The following is a 17,480-nucleotide window of genomic DNA, read 5'->3' as shown; positions in this document are numbered from 1 at the left end:
GGCTGCTAGGAATAGTGCCCACTTTTCCAGACTCTGGCCTTGAAACAAATTAGTACTTGATGAGACAAACTCAGCTATTTTTCACATTTTAACTACATAACCTAAATCTTGGGGTTTTTTTCTAGCTTTACTGAGATATAATTGACATATAATGTTATGTACGTTTACGGTGTACAACGTGATGTCCAAATCTTAAGTCTTTCCAAAACATAATTTTCTAGGATTATTAACATTAACAGAAAGGAACATTTTCAGACATACAAATCCAGTATTTTTATTTTTAACTCATGGTTTAGTACACTCTACAGTCTGTCCAAAACTGACTCAGAAAATTAAATATAAGTATAAAATGAATTAATCTACAACTCAATGCCTAACATAAAAAAATTAACTTATATTCTAAAACCAAAGTGTGATTAGCACTTTGTTGAGTGTACGCTGCCAAAGGTTAATATAACTATAAATTTTGAATAGATTCATATATGTATCTATATGTATAAATATTGTTAAGGGCAATGAAAAAACATATGTCCATCAGCAATCAACAGATGAATAAACGACCTTATTATCAATTTTATTTCTTTGTCAAATTGCCAGCAGTTGCTATTTAGAGACCTACAAAGTAGTAAAGAAAGTAATAAAATGTCCGCATTTTTAAAAATATATAAACAAGCTCTTTTTTTTTTATTGGCCCTGAGTTAACATCTGGTGCCAATCTTTTTTTTCTTTCTTCTTCTCCCCAAAGCCCCCCAGTACGTATTTGTACATTCTAGTTGCAGGTCCTTTCTGGTTGTGCTATGTGGGTCACTGCCTCAGCATGGCTTGATGAGCAGTGCCATGTCCGTGCCCAGGATGTGACAAGGCAAAACCCTGGGCTGGCGAAGCAGAGTACACAAACTTAACCACTTGGCCACGGTGCCAGGCCCTCCACATTTTTTTTAAAGGACCAAAGAGATTGTCTAGTTCAGTGGTCTTCAAACTGGGATCTCTGTATGAAGTCTTCTGAAGAGTTAGTTGAGCCTATGCAGTTTTAAGAGAATCAATTTCCAGATCCTCAATTTTACTCTTGCCTAAAGTGATCTGTCTGAAAATTTCCAACTTACAGATAGCCCACCTCTCACTTTCAAAAAACCTATTCCTTCTTACCTGAAGTACACTGTCCCAAGTGTACCCAGAGATGTGAAAACCTCCAGGTGACAAAGAGAAGTCTCCCTCAAGGATTAATTAAAGCACTATAACATAAACCCATAGAGTATCTGTATCTCCCAGTATTAAACATGTTGCTATTAAGGGCAAAGTGTGATTGCTAGGTGTTGGAAATGTGGTGTTTGGGTCCGTGTTGGGATGCTCTGAGTTCAGATATATAGTAGAGGGAGATGGCTGGAGAAGTGACAATTTTTGTTTAACAGCTCTGCCTCTTCCACCCCAAGTTCCCTGTAACCTCAAGCTCTCTCTGCCACCATTATCAAAGAATGCACTGCTATGAAGGGAAGAGTCCCATGAGAGCTATACAAATAGAACATCAATAAGAAGCCTAAACTCATATTTCCTTACTTCACATATTTAAATATTAGCCATTCTTTTCATGGATGAGTGCTTAGCTATAAAAAGCACCTTACATCAGCTAAACCACCATAATTTGCTGGTACTGATTTTTTTTAAAAAAATTCAACTGGAATGTTTTCTGAAATTGCTAACATTTTCAAGACAATATAAGACACAACCAATGGATAAAACTTCCATGTGACTTCTTTCAGATTCAGTATGTGTTATTCAATCAAGTAGTAAAAACCTAATTTAACAAATCATATCAATATCTACTCTAATTAGAGCTATTCCCCAGTTGGTTCAATCTTTAAAAATATTTATTTTTCTACTTACTATTAACATAAAATAATATACAAATTCCTGGGGCAATTTGCTTTTCAGCAGTATGAAGCTTTTTTAAATTATTTTCATAGGTAAAGTCTGGATATGACTCATCTCATTACAAAATACATTTCCAATAGAACCCTACTTTTTATGCTTTCATACGGGTTATAGTTTAACTCAAGTAATTCACACTATATTCTGTATGTACAGAAGAATTTTTAACAACACTGTGAAGTTTACTATTCTTCTCTGAATTATCTTATCTGCAACCAACAGCAGAAATACCCCAACAGCATTATTTTAAAAGTCTTATATTTGAAATATGCAAACAATCCCTTATTTTTAGTACATGAACAGATGTTTAATAGAAAAAATCGAACATTAAGTGCATACATTTAATCAAAAATATGCACTGATATACATTTCCCTTTAACATATTATAAAATTATCCGTGGCTTTAATTGCATATGCTTTTCTTTTAAACAGTTAAAAAGCCCATAAGCTAGTGAAATGCATTTAAAATGGATTAGGATTTTATGAACAATATTTACTATGATGGATCCTTATAATTTCTGTGCTAAAGTTGTTTCATGAAAATTTTGCTAAAAAGAGATAAAAAGTCTTGCCTTTTTCTCATGTACTGAACCTCACCTCAAATAGAATCTTGTATTTTACATATGAAAAATTCTTGAAATATTAACCAAATCAACTTTTAAAACAGAAGTAGTAAATTCCTAGAAGTCAGCGTTTCACAAAGTATGCATTACTAATCAACCTGTATCAGAACCATCTATGGTGCTTATTAAAAATACAAAACCTCAAGCCCCATCCCATATCTACTAAATCAGGATCTCTTGCTAATGATTGAACCCGGAAATTTACCTTTTTAACTATCACTCTCAGGAGATCCTTGAAACCAGAAAACCTAGAAATTGATCAATAAAGTTCCTCAAATAAGCAAGCTGATAGCATAAGGAGAAATTCAAAGTTAACAAAGACATTAGAGGCTATGACCTAAATATCATCAGGAAAATATAGAAGAAAACAAACAGAGTTAGGTCTAAGATCAGTTTTAAAAGAGAACTGCTTGCGACTCTGCCAATGACTGTTAATGCTTTGTGTGATTTCTTCTGGAACTTAGGGCTACTGTGGAGACTTAACTAAAAAGAAAAAAGGAACATTTTTCTTTTCCATTATAAGGAATATTGGCCACTATAAAACACTATTGCTATTCTGAGAACTTGCCTTTCTCATTATTTATACAGATGATCTTTAGGATTATCCTCTAACGGTAGAAAACACCTGGCTACAAACGTACATACACTGTTAAAATGGTTTTCATGATACTTATGATCTTCAACAATCCTCCAAAAAGGAAAAATAGAGCACAGACATTATTACCAAGAACTATACCAGCTAACTCATCAGACTCCTCACACATCTCTTTTCTCTACCCCATCATAAAACCACCACAGCTTGAGATACTAGCTCAGAAAGGGGAAGCTCCACACTGGGGAGTCACTCACACCACTCCACCAACCAACAGAAGAAACCCAAACTCCTACTGATCTACTCCCTGGAAATACACAGAGAAGATAACCAAGACTATATTCATCTAAATATTCCTTTTGTTTGGTCCTGTTGTTTGTTTGTTAGTGAAAATTCTGCTAACAAAACGGTTTATTTTAAAAAGACTTAATAAAAGGGAGAAGATCTATGTTTAGTCTCCTTAAAGAGACTGTGGGGTGTTTATCTTAAAAGTAAAATAGCTTAAGAGATCTTGATAGTAACTCTTCTCTCAAAATAACCCAAACAGGGGCCGGCCTGGCAGTGTAGCGGGTTGGTTTCGTGTGCTCCGCTTTGGTGGCCTGGGGTTCGCCGGTTGGGATCCCGAGCACAGACCTATGCACTGCTTAACAAACCATGCTGTGGCAGGCGTGCCACATACAAAATAGAGGAAGATAGGCACAGATGTTAGCTCATGGCCAATCTTCCTCAGCAAAAAGAGGAGGACAGGTAGCAGATGTAGCTCAGAGCCAACCTTCCTCACCAAAAACAAATAAACAAATTTGCTAGAGGAGCTGTTTGATTTCTAATTGGGAATCTAGTAAATGTGTGGTGTATAGATTACAAAGATGATAGCAAACGACCAGAAGAGAATGCACAGCTCTTCCACTTAAGGAACAAGGTAATAAAACAACACTTTCCCAACAATTAAAAGGCAAAATATACAACTGCCAAAACAGAGTTTAACAACACAAATTTCTACTGTTGCATATAAAGAAAATTACCCCCATTTTCTATTGAGTAGCCATAAAGAATCTGATGAAAATGAATACCTTTTCTGGAAGAAACGATATATACTTACTTAGTAAGCTGCCCTTTATTTTTGTTATTATCTACTCCATTGTAAGTCACAGCTGCCAGTTTTCTGCTTCGGTAGTTCTCATAGTGTACATTATTAGTGACATCTTTCAAGTCCTGCATATGTGTTCTGTCATAAATAAATAACATATCAAGAGTTTGGTTTTATTAAAAGAGCTTTGATGTAAATTCAAAATTTTATGAAAACAAAAATCTCAGACTTAAAATGAGCAAAAGACTACTTTTAAGGAAGATGGTATTCACCTGTCTTCATTTACTCTCAAGGCAGAGCAAGATACAATATACTAACTTGACACTGATGGAAATTTAGGTTCCAAATGAGAATTTAAGAGACATAAATGAGAATTTAAGAGACACAAATTCCTCAAAGCAGATACTAAAGGATGTCTTTTCTACAGAAGAGTATTTACTTTTATAGTACATGTTTTATCTTACTAGAGAAGGGAGAGATTAACTCCCACTGAAGCTCATAAAACCTAAAAGAAATGGTTTTTCTTTTAGCATTATTAACATTTGAGATTTTACTAAGGTAATACATAGGGACACTTCAGACGACATATCAAGTTGGATTCAAACTGGGGAATTTTAATTTAAATTTCTGTTTATTCAAACTGTCCAGTGAATGTGGTATTTAAGATAACTGAATTTTTGCTCATATCATTTGTATCACATATAAAATCAACCCATGAGATAAACTATACAAGACATGAGACAATTACATCACTCCTTAATGATTCAAGATGCTGAAGACACCCTGAGGTTCTCTATGGTATCCTTTACCAATCTAGTTTTCTTGAATATACACGATTTGGCAGTACTCTGTATCATTTGATCCTCCCTTTTCTCATCCATTCCTGCATCTGCCACCTGCCATCTTTCATCTCCACCATTTTACCAAAACTCCCTTCTGGGAGACAAACATAAAGGTGTACTCTGTTTTTATCCTTCCTTATATCCAAAAAACATTCACTATTACTTTCACCTTTGTGAACAGAATGAGATGTTTAATTACCCTGATTCATCTCCTACTATCTGGCATGTCCATGCAGTTCTGATAGTTTACTCCTCCTAGTCCTAAGTCTGGGTTTTCCACAAGTTTCATCTCCCTTTATACTCCATCCCTTGATGAATTTATCCTTTCAATGGCCACTACAGTTACACCTAAAGCTCTAGCCCTCTCCACTTCAGTCAAGTCAGGCAGCTCCTTATTCCTAGCATATCCAGTGGTTGAGACTGAATAGCTCATGAGAATTTGTCACTGACTCTCCAAACTTAAGAGGTCCACTGTTTTGGGAGCACTCTTCCCAGCCTTGAAGTCAAGCCACTCTAACTCATGACAATTTTCTCCTTGGATGTCAACTCATTTTTTGGTACCAGTATTTGTTATAGGTGACACCATATAACCTCTTCAAATATATTGTAAGCTCCCCTTTACAAGAAACATGCCTTCACCTTTTGTATTTTCTATTGTATTTGTACTTAGCTATGGAGAGCTAATAACAGGCCCTTTAAAAAAAGTGATAACCAAATATTGAAGGTGAGTTACAATAAACACTGTGGATTTTCTAGAATAAATTACTGTTCCACTTTATCTAAGTAGAGAATAATAAAAACAAATAACTATGCCAAAAAAAACCCCCAATCTTTTTGTAATTTAAATATCACCTCATCACTGCACCATTAAAAAAATCATTAAAGGATCTCAGCTATAGTACTTAGTAGTTGAAATACAAGAAATGTAAAATAAAAATAAGGTGGATTTCTTATTTTTGTTGATGACATCTAACGTTTTAGATAATGGAAGGTTCTTTCCTTTCACTAAAACATCTTTATGATTACCTAGTTCTGATTTTTTTTTTAGGATATAAAAGTCTCTATTTCCACTTAATGTGTTTTACTTTATCCTTTTAAGATTCAACCCATTCCTCCACTCTTAAAATAATTAGATAATTAGTAATACACTTTTCTCCACGGTTTCAGAAATTTATTTATCTTTTCCATTTACCATTGCTGATATCATTGCACTCTTTCTCGCCTTTTGTTTTCCTTCTCTGTCTGATTTCTGCTCTATCGCTATGTCCTGAAAATATTTGTATCAAGTTTTCCTCCTTTCCATTGTCTTCCTTGGTTTGCCTACAACAGCGAGTTCTCTTAATTAGTAAAATGACGCTTCTTTGAACTTGGGTCCTAGAAGCAACCGGTATTCCTAACTTTAACCTGCAAGATTTCAATTACTTGGAATTTATAGACATCTGGAATATTGGTATTAATATTTCCTTCCTTTAAGTATTTATTAAATATCCACTAGATGCCTTTATCTTAAAGACATGAGCTACATTAAATGTACATCTTTCTCATCTCTACTCCAAATTTAAAAGGAAAAGCAATAAATTAAAATATTCCTAAGCTTTTCATTTTCAAATTTTAATACTTTTAAAGAATGTTTTACACAATTAAATGTAAAAATTACAAGTGAAAAATTGTGATAAGAAACAAAAGTAAAACCATCTAGTGTAAGTGAACATTTACACTTTAGGAAAGAAAAACAAACATGTACAGCAAATTTAACAAAAAAATGAATTTTTCATTAAGTAAAATCATCTAACCATCTACCTCAAGGAGCTAAAGCCAATGTCTTCATCCTATTCATTGATAAAAATGTTAAACAGGATCACTCCCAATCTCGCAAATAAACATCATTCAATGACGGTATCTATCCTAATCCATGCTAAGACATCTATTTCCATGAATCCTTTCCTAACTGGCCCACTCAGTGGTAACATACCACTTACTCTGAATTCCTTTAATATATCTAAGTATCCATATCATAACACATATCTGTTTATATATTACCTAACTTCAAAATTTTTTCTATTTTTATACATGTGTGATTGTCTCGCTGCTTTGCTGTACTAACTCTTCCTGCAGGAATGGTCCATTTGCTCTATAATGCTTCTATATTAGTGAGTCCCACTCAGCAGCTGCCAGGCTGAGAACCTTCAAACACTCAAAGTCTAGCTTCTGGCTCAGTAACTAGCCTTTCCTTCAATAGTATTTTAGGTATGTAGGCAATTAATGATTTGATATTTAAAAAATAAAATAGAGTTATAGAATATGACTGTGTCAAGCACTGGGCAAGCAGCATAGGAAATTTAAAATTGAGGAAAAGAATAAAATCAGGGGGAATGTGCTAGCAATTAATATTTATGAAACATTCTCTACATAGATACTGTCATTAAGAGATTATTAGTTCTTCTGAAGTCACACCTGAAGAAAGGAAAAGAAAGAGACTATTTCATAATGGAACCTGAAGTGCTGTATTCTCAAAAGCCAGATAACCACCCTTTCATGTGCATTTGATCTTCTCCCACTGTGTGAGGCCTAGCAACCCCAACTGCTGAATCAACCCTATCATCTACTTCTTACTCAAAACATCTGGTCATGAGATTCTTTGAGAAAAACCAATTATGTGGCAATCTCTCTGATTTCAAAATTTACTCTCATCGCTAGTATATCTCGAGGTAGCCATTTGACTCACTTAAATTTACCCCCTCACTTGTAAGAATGACCTTGTTGTTTCATTATTCCAAGTATCATCAATATGCATGTTACTACTTCCACAAAGCTAAAGAGACTCCTGAGTGCTGGGAAAGTGGATAGTAGTGTGAAAATGAATAGACATCAACTTAAGATGGCTATCCAAAGCTGGAAGTTGAAGAGAATATGTAGTGAGGATCTGGAGAAGCAAGCAAGATGAGAGAGGAGAGAAGTGGGAAGACGGTGTGAGGTGGCAAGAGGAAGGAATCTGGCTCAACATGAAAACACTGAGGTTCATTTTGATCCTCTTGCTATTCCTTGCCCACTAATGTCTCTGGTTCTATTAAACTTTTTCATCATGATTTCCTCTCTGCTGTTGCTTTTCTAATTCAAGTCCTAGTCCTCTAATCAGGATTACCTCAATGTCCTGTTCTCACAGGCTTTCTTTCTCTTTCATCAGGTATACAAGATACAATTTAGGAGTAATGTTTTCTTGCCTGGGAGGAAGACAGGTTTTGTTCACTGTGTTCCAGTACAAAAAATGCTCCACTCACCAGCTACCAGGCCTTGCATCTTTTAACATTAAAAGTCTAGCTTGTTTTTGACTCAAAATCTAGCCTTCCCTTCCACAGTTTTTTCCAAGCTTTTCACTTTAAAGAAGAGTAAAAGCCTTTTCCTTTCCACTTTCCATACCTTTCAGTATTAAACCACAACACAAGGTATAATGATAAAGAAACTCATTTTCCTATATATGTCTAGCCACATAGCTTATTTTGCATTTTTGCTAATGACTCCAAAACCTTGCTGAAATAATCCATGTAGTCTCCATGCAGTGCTTACTTCAGTGCTAGAATGAACATACCAATTTAAATTAGCTACATTTATAGATGGCAAAAACAAATCTGTCCAACTCTAGGGAAAGAAGAAACATTATTTTCATCATTGCTTACACTTACCTTATCAACATATTCCTTAGAATTGTAAAATCACAATGTTCACCATTTTCAACTATAAAAAAAAATAGACCACACACATTATTTCCACTAAACACAGTCTTTTCAAAGGACATTTTACAGGAAAGTGGGGATAACAACGAGAGAATACGCAGATAGATTAGATCAATTTTTCACTAAGGTTTAACATTGTAACACAGTACTTAATTTAAGTGCATGCCAGACAAGTGTGCTATAATATTACTTTATGGGTAGTTTAATCCTCAGTGATAAAATATATAAATCTAACAAATGAGTTCTCTGAAGCAAACAATTTTGAAATTTTGAGAAGGAAGATTGCGTATTTCTCTTTATTGGTAGAGAATATATTTATTCCATAATAAAATGCATTTTAAAAGTTTAGTGTTACAGGTGAAGGTAGAATCACTTAAGAAAAACTTTCTTAAAGGAAAACCAAAATGAAAATGTTAGCCTAGAACTTTAAAGTTCTTTATTTTTTAAAAAAATATATCACTAATAGGAACACTCTCTTTTTGAGGGAGTGTGGGGGACGGGGAACAACCTAAAACTAGACATACGAAGCAATTTCTTCAGCACATATTTCTAAGGGCTGTACGAGTTCTACCGCCTCAGCTCAGTAACTGAATGTTACCTGGGTATGAGAGAGCTGGAGACGAGTACAGTGTCATTGGTAGGGAAAGTCAATGATAAGGACAATAACTTGGGAAAATATGGTAAAGATTACAGAATTTTTCAAAATAATACTAACAAATAGATAAAACAACCATGACTCAATCTTGGTTCCAAGTTACTATAACAGAGATGATTAAATATTAGGTAAAACTAATATAATAAACACAAATTTGATGAAACACATCTATTGCCAAGAGGACTGCTGAGGTTTGATGCTATGACTAAGATTTTATTGGTATTTAAAAGTCCTCACAAAATTAGAAGAGGCTTTCTTAATAATGAAATCTTTTTACTCTAAAGATGTGATGTCAAGAAAGGTGACTTTCATCCTTGAGGAAAGGAAATTGTGAATGTTTTAACTGGGCTTATGAAAATTGTTCTCAACCATTCTTGAGAGTCCTAGACCCATGTGAGACTCAGATAAAAGTGAGAGGTCTTTTCTCCAAAATTGTTTTCAATTTCAGAAGGTTTATTAGATCCCTTGGAAGCAACCTTTGGTAAAGAACCTTTGCATTATAAGTATGTTTTCAAACAAGAAAACAGGAATAGACTTGATGCAGTGGAGGTGGGAGGGTGGGGCACTCACAAGAGACTTCTCAAGTAGTACAATGTTAGAATTTAATGCATACTTGCCTGACTTAGTAGGATATAAAGTCTGAGAAACTGGAATGTACTTATGAGGAAATGAGACTAAATGAAACTGATTTCAGAACAATCTTTGAAAATCTAGAATATATCAATATAGTATGCATATACTACTTACTATAAATACTTTATCACATTTGTGAGCTTTTATAGAAAATCATTCACTGAAGAACATCTTACCTTCAGCAACACCCCAAGGATACTGCCTTCCTCTGACCCTTTTGCCGTTAACTTCAATGATAGTATTACTACCTACCACAGCAAGAGGTAAACGGTCCTATAAAACAAAGTATTCTTGTAAAAAATACATCTTTGTAGTCCTCACAAATTCAAGAATAAAGAACTTATATTACTCAACAGATTAGCAAAAAAAAATTACCTTGACAGTTTTCTGCATTCACTTTTACAGGCCATTCAATTACTGTCTAGTAAATTGCCATTATATGGTATTATCACCAATGTAAACAATGAATAAAATTATGCTTTCTCTGAAAATTTAAGAATACTAAGGCACACACTGATCAAATTATTTGCTAAAAAAAATTCCACAACGAAGTGGTCTCATATTGGGAAAATTTAAAAGGGTAAAAAATAATTAGCAGGTAGAGGGAAAATGTGAGGCTTGTGACTGGCCTACCTAGGTGATCACAAACCAAGCCTAACAGCCCTGGAAGCAGGGAGTATTATACTTGATAAACTCTACTTTTGGAACTCCAGATCTAGGGGATTGGATTTGTATTCACCCAGACTAATTTAAGAGTACAAGCTTTCAAAATTCTTGTAGCTCCCAGAAATAAGAATATATAAAATATGTGGCTATTTTATAAAATCTCAGAAATTCTTCATTGGTCTGGTATAAGAATTTCATTACTCCAAGATAATTATTTGCTTACATAATGCCATTATAATCAATACAACAGTTTTAGGTCCAGGGTAAGGAAAAGACTATAAATTAAAAATATAGAAAATTATGTTGGTATAGATTTTTCATTAGTTTTTACAAAACGACAAAAAAAAAAACACATAGTTTTGTTGGGCTCTTAAAAGAAAGATTAAGCATAACAGTGTGTAAGAACAAATCTTCTCCCTTGTCATTACCCATTTTTTTAAGGGAGAAAAGTACACAATATGAAACCAATTAATTGAAAACCACACGAAGACAAGAATAATGTTATTCATCTATTTCATACAATGACCTATTACACATAATAGTCAATCAACAAAGTTAACTGCAAAGTTGAATTCAACACTGAATAATCTCCCTATTCATTTTGTAAGCAAACTACTTAAAAACACTGATACTTTTGGTCTTTCCAGTGGATATTATGGTGTTAAGGCCCCAAAATATTTTAGTAAATTATGAGAATAAACCTACCTTTATCTTTTTAACAAGCTTATTTTCTTCTTCATCATCTGTCTCTGGAAATTCATATATTTTAATTTTATGTTCTTGGATTTCTTTCATTATCTAAATTGAAAGAGGAAGTTAGCAAAAGAGCACCACATGTAATTAGTACATTAGCTTTATTTTTATTATACTCTTCTTAAATCCCAATAAGTCCTCAGCTCTAGGTCCTTTACTGTGTTTTCAATGATGCAAAACTGTAATCTAAACTCAAAGCACTATGCTGGTCTTTTTTTGTTTTTTAACTATAAAGTTGATACATAAATATCATTCCCCAAATCCAACTACCTCAGAAGCGTTAAAGTCATAGGGTTATAATAGCAAAAGTCTTCTAAAAATGATGCAAGATTCCAGAAAAGGCTTTCTCTAGTTGATTTTTACTATAATGGCTTTAGGTTATTTATTTACAATGACTGAGATTCTTTCTTTAGATATAACTCTCACCAACTGTTTTATTCAGCTGAATCAAGAGAGCTTAAAACTCACCTAAAATTTTTGGTAGAATTTGGCAAAGGTGAATAAAACTAAGTACAGTATTGGCTCCAGGAGAAAAATGTGCACAATGACCAGAAAATATCCTTGCATGTGTATATGCATACACACAAATCAAGGAGCAACAGATATAAGATGAAGCAAGCACACGAAGAGAAAACATGCCCTGGAAATTAAGAAGCTAAGGAGTTAATAAGGAGAATGCAGAGCAAAGAAAGCGTATTAATAACATCACAAATGACCTAGTTCAAATTATCTTATCCCAAATCAGTCCAAATTCTAAATAGAATACAGACATCCAAATAATGTTCAACAACCAACCCTATTCAAACTCACAGCAAACCAATGGCTAATACCTAGAACTGGCTCCCTGCCTGTACTGGTTTTTCAGCACTATTCTTACTGCAGGGGTCCCCAGCAGCAGCAAAGGGATCCTAAACAAAACGTGTTACATGGTTACTAAACTCGGTAGAAGGAAAACTGCCAGGGAGAAAAACAGGACCAAACATGTTTTACAATTGGAGTATGTAATTACACAGAAAAAGACATAAGAATAAATATAAGGTATCACAAACATGAGTAGAAGAAAAAAGGAAACACTCATAGCTAGCTCTAAGATCAGAGGTTCTCTCTTTTTTTTTCTGCTTTAACTCCCCAAATCCCCCTGGTACATAGTGGTATATCTTAGTTGCAGGTCCTTCTAGTTGTGGCACGAGATCAGTGGTTCTTAAAGGTTGCATATTAAAATAGCCTGAGTACGCATGTTCAAAATAACAATTCCAAAACCCCATCTTAATCTACAGAATCAACTGGTAGGGAGAATGTCCAGTGACTCATTTTGAAAAAGTTCTCTAGATGATTCTGGTAAGCACCCCTCATTAAGAACCATTTTTTTAAAGAATACAAAAAACAAAATTGTACAACCACTACAATGTGACTGATTTGGAAGCAGAGATCATTGCTTGTTCACCTTTTTTATCTCTAAGTGCTTAGTACAATTCCAAATCAAGATACATACAAATCAAGATAGAAGGGGAGAAGTGTATTATATGATTAGTATTTGAACATAGGAACAGCACATTACAAAATAAAAATGTGAGTGAATTGATGTAAAATAAATACAGAAACATACACTCCTGGTAGAAATACCAAATATAATAAAAATGATGTACAAAAACATTCTCAAAACTTATGTGGATTTAACACAATTTCAAACCAAATTTCAACAAGTTTTTGTTTTTGTCACAGGCTTAAGGTATTCTAAAATTCATATTGAAAAATGAAAAAAAGTGTCTTGTTACAAAGGGGACTAAAAGGACAATAAAAGCTAACTAACTCTAAGATCTGTTTTTAAATATTATACAGAGTAGCTGAGGCTTAAAAAATATAACATTGGGAGTGACATCAGCATCATGGCAGAGGTAGCTTGCCCAGGACACTCTCCCCTCCGACATACAACAAAAAGGAGCAACCATATTCTAACAAAAAATATCCTAATAGCACAGGAATTCACGGAGACCCACAGCAGCCAAACAGCGGAGGGCAGAGAGGCTGGAGGGCGCCTTGGAGGAGCTGGAGTGGGGTAAGAGAGATCTTCGCTCCCTCCCCTAAAAACTGGGATTGCTGCCATGGGAGGCTCCCTGAGGGAAGGAGTCGGGGAAGGGCCACGCAGCACAGACAGAAGCCCTCTAACAGGGGAAAGCTTTCTCATGAGGTGACCTCATCAAGCCAAGACCCCAGGAGAGCGGATAACGAGAGCTGATCGGGAAACTGGGTCTGTGCACAAGAGAAAATGCTCCCCTTCAACCTGCACTGTGCGCTGCCATCTCGGCTGAAAGTGGAGGGCTCAGAATATGTGGCTCTTGAACACCCCCCCCCATCTAGTGGCGACAGGCTGTAACTGCAACTGAATAATAGCACTACGCGCAAAAACCATTCTAGCATCAAACGATTCATAAAAACTCCAGACCAAAAGGAAAATAAGCACCCAGAGTTATGCCCTGAAGACTCAGAAATACGTAAACTAAACGACAATGAATTCAGAATAGCTATCATCGAAAAGCTCAATGACATAAAGGAAAATATAGAGAAACAAGTCAACGAGTACTGGAGTTACTTCACAAAAGAGATTGAAACTATAAAGAAGAATCAATCAGAAATACTAGAGATGAAAAATACAATGGAAGAAATAAAACATAATGCAGAATCCCTGAATGCCCGTGTGGACGCCATAGAGAAGCAAATCAGCATAACCAAAGATAGACAGGGTGAATGGCTCCAGACAGAGGAAAAGAGAGAACTAAGAATAAAAAGGAATGAAGAAAATCTCCGAGAAACAGCCGACTCAATGAGGAAATGTAATATAAGAATTATTGGTATTCCCGAGGGCAATGAAAAGGAGAATGGAGCAGAAAGTGTGCTCCAAAAAATAATAGCAGAGAACTTCCCAAATCTAGGGAATGAGAGAGAAATGTGTGTGGAGGAAGAATTCAGGTCTCCTAGATATGTCAATGTAAAAAGACCTACTGCGAGGCATATAGTAGTAAAACTAGCAAAAGTGAATGACAAAGAAAGAATACTCAGGGCAGCAAGGCAGAAGAAAACCTACAAAGGAACCCCTATCAGACTTTCAGCGAATTTTGCTGCAGAAACCTTACAATCTAGGGGAGATTGGAATGACATATTCAAAACTTTAAAAGATAACAATCTTCAGCCAAGAATACTCTATCCAGCAAAAATACCCTTCAGATCTGAGGGAGAAATTAAATCTTTCCCAAACAAAAGCTAAGGGACTTTCTAGCCATGACACCCCCCCCTACAATAATTCCTCAAGAAGGCCCTCATACCTGAAAAAATAAAAAACAGGAGAATGGGGTCACAAAACACACAGTAAGAGACAAATAGAGAAAATCAGAATAGGATAGCAAATATACAACTACAGCATTAGGATAAAGGAAAGGAAAACACCAAAAACAAAGACAATCGTATCACTTGTTGGAATAAGAGATGACAACAATAACTTAGGAGGGAAGGAGGAAAGGGACTGAATCAGTTTAGTCTAAGGAAATAAGAGGCCACCAGAAAATGGACTATGTTATACATGAGATTCTGAATACAAACTTCAGGATAGCTACTAAACCTAAAAACAGAACAGAGACACAAAAAATAAATAAGGAAATAAGAAACTGCAGATGTTAGTGGGTAGACCAAAACACACAGGACAAAAAACAAAGGTAATGCAGGAAAACCGGAAAACGAGTGACGGGATGACAGCATTAAGCCCTCATGCATCAATAATCACCCTCAATGTAAACGGATTGAACTCTCCAATAAAAAGGCACAGAGTGGCAAGATGGATTAAAGAACAAGATCCGACATCTGTTGTCTCCAGGAAACACACCTCAGCTCCAACAACAAACACAGGCTCAGAGTGCAGGGATGGAAGACAATAATCCAAGCTAATGGCAAACAAAAGAAAGCAGGTGTTGCAATACTTATATCAAACAAAGTAGATTTCAAGACAAGGCAGGTAAAGAGACACACAGATGGTCAGTATATAATGATCAAAGGGACACTAAATCAAGAAGAAATAACACTTATAAATATCTATGCACCCAACACAGGAGAACCAAAGTTCATAAAGCAACTATTAACAAACTTAAAAGAAGATATTAAAAATAACACAATAATAGTAGGGGACCTCAACATCCCACTCACATCAATGGACAGATCATCCAGACAGAAAATCAACAAGGAAATCGTGGAATTAAATGAAAAGCTAAAACAGTTGGACTTAATAGACATATATAGAACACTCCATCCAAAAACAGCAGGATATACATTCTTCTCAAGTACACATGCAACATTCTCAAGGACAGACCATATGTTGGGAAACAAGGCAAGCCTCTACAAATTTAAAAAAATTGAAATAATAACAAGATCTTCTCCGATCATAATGCTATAAAGATAGAAATTAATTAATAAGAAAAAAGCTGAGAAAGAGACAAAGATGTGGAGACTAAACAATATGCTACTGAACAAGCAATGGATCATTGAGGAAATTAAAGAAGAAATCAAAAAATATCTGGAGACAAATGAAAATGATAACATGCCATACTAACTCATATGGGATATAGCAAAAGCTGTATTAAGAGGGAAATTCATCGCAAACAAGCAGACATTAACAAACAAGAAAAATCCCAAATAAGCAACCTCAAATTACACCTAACTGAATTAGAGAAAGAAGAACAAACAAAGCCCAAAGGCAGCAGAAGGAGAGAAATAATAAAAGTCAGAGCAGAAATAAATGCTATTGAAACAAAAAAGGCAGTAGAAAGGATCAATGAAACAAAGAGCTGGTTCTTTGAAAAGATAAATAAAATTGACAAACCCCCTAACCAGTCTTACACAGAAAAAAAGAGAGAAAGCTCAAATAAACAAAATCAGAAATGAAAGAGGAGAAATAACAGACTCCACAGAAATAAAACGGATTATAAAGGAATACTACGAAAAACTATATGCCAACAAAATGGATAACCTAGAGGAAATGGATAAATTCTTAGACTCTTACAATCTCCCAAAGCTAAGTCAAGAAGAAGCAGACAGTCTGAACAGACTGACAAGGAAGGAGACTAGAACAGCAATCAAAGCATCCCAAAGAAAAAAAATCCAAGGACCAGATGGCTTTCTTGGGGAATTCTACCAAACTTTCAAACAGGATTTAATACCTATACTTTCCAAGCTATTCCAAAAAATTAGGGAGGATGGAACACTTCCTAACACATTCTATGAAGCCAACATCATGCTGATACCAAAGTCTGACAAGGACAGCATGAAAAAGGAGAACTACAGGCCAATATCACTGATGAACATAGATGCAAAAATTCTCAACAAAATTTTGGCAACTCAAATTCAGCAATTCATCAAAAGGACCATACATCATGATCAAGTAGGATTCATACCAGGGACACAGGGATGGTTCAACATCTGCAAATCAATCAATGTGATACACCACATCAACAAACTGAGGAATAAAAACCACATGATCATCTCAATAGATGCAGAAAAAGCATTTGACAAGATCCAACAGCCATTTATGATACTCTGAACAAAACGGGGATACAAGGAAATTACCTCAACATAATAAAGGCCATATATGACAAACCCACAGCCAACATCATACTCAATGGGCAAAAACTGAGTGTCACCCCCCTGAAAACAGGATCGAGACAAGGATGCCCTATCACCACTCTTATTCAACATAGTACTGGAAGTTTTGGCCAGAGCAATCAGGCAAGAGAAAGGAATAAAAGGAATCCAAATAGGGAGGGAAGAAGTGAAACTCTTGCTGTTTGCAGACGACATGATCTTGTATATAGAAAACCCCAAAGAATCGATTGGAAAACTTTTAGAAGTAATCAACAACTACAGCAAAGTTGCAGGATATAGAATCAACTTACATAAATCAGCAGCACTTCTATACTCTAATAATGAACTAA

At 35.1% G+C, this 17,480-nt stretch overlaps 1 protein-coding gene across 7 annotated transcripts in view; it reads right to left on the bottom strand.

Annotated features, from left to right (window-relative positions):
- The window catches only part of SEPTIN7 (septin 7), a 202,849-nt gene that overhangs the window by 11,148 nt on the left and 174,221 nt on the right, over positions 1-17,480 (bottom strand). For all 7 annotated transcript variants that reach the window (XM_070616235.1, XM_070616233.1, XM_070616231.1 and 4 more), the window contains 4 exons: positions 11,461-11,553; positions 10,266-10,362; positions 8,751-8,802; positions 4,241-4,366 (listed from right to left, as the gene is read on the bottom strand). In XM_070616235.1, coding sequence (XP_070472336.1) covers positions 4,241-4,366; positions 8,751-8,802; positions 10,266-10,362; positions 11,461-11,553 — 368 coding nt within the window. The remainder of the gene's footprint in view (positions 1-4,240; positions 4,367-8,750; positions 8,803-10,265; positions 10,363-11,460; positions 11,554-17,480) is intronic.

Source organism: Equus przewalskii, chromosome 4, assembly GCF_037783145.1.
Source record: "Equus przewalskii isolate Varuska chromosome 4, EquPr2, whole genome shotgun sequence".
In the NCBI taxonomy this organism is placed as follows: Eukaryota; Metazoa; Chordata; class Mammalia; order Perissodactyla; family Equidae; genus Equus; species Equus przewalskii.
Note: the sequence above shows the minus strand (reverse complement) of the source record. Positions and strands in the feature narration are given on the sequence as shown.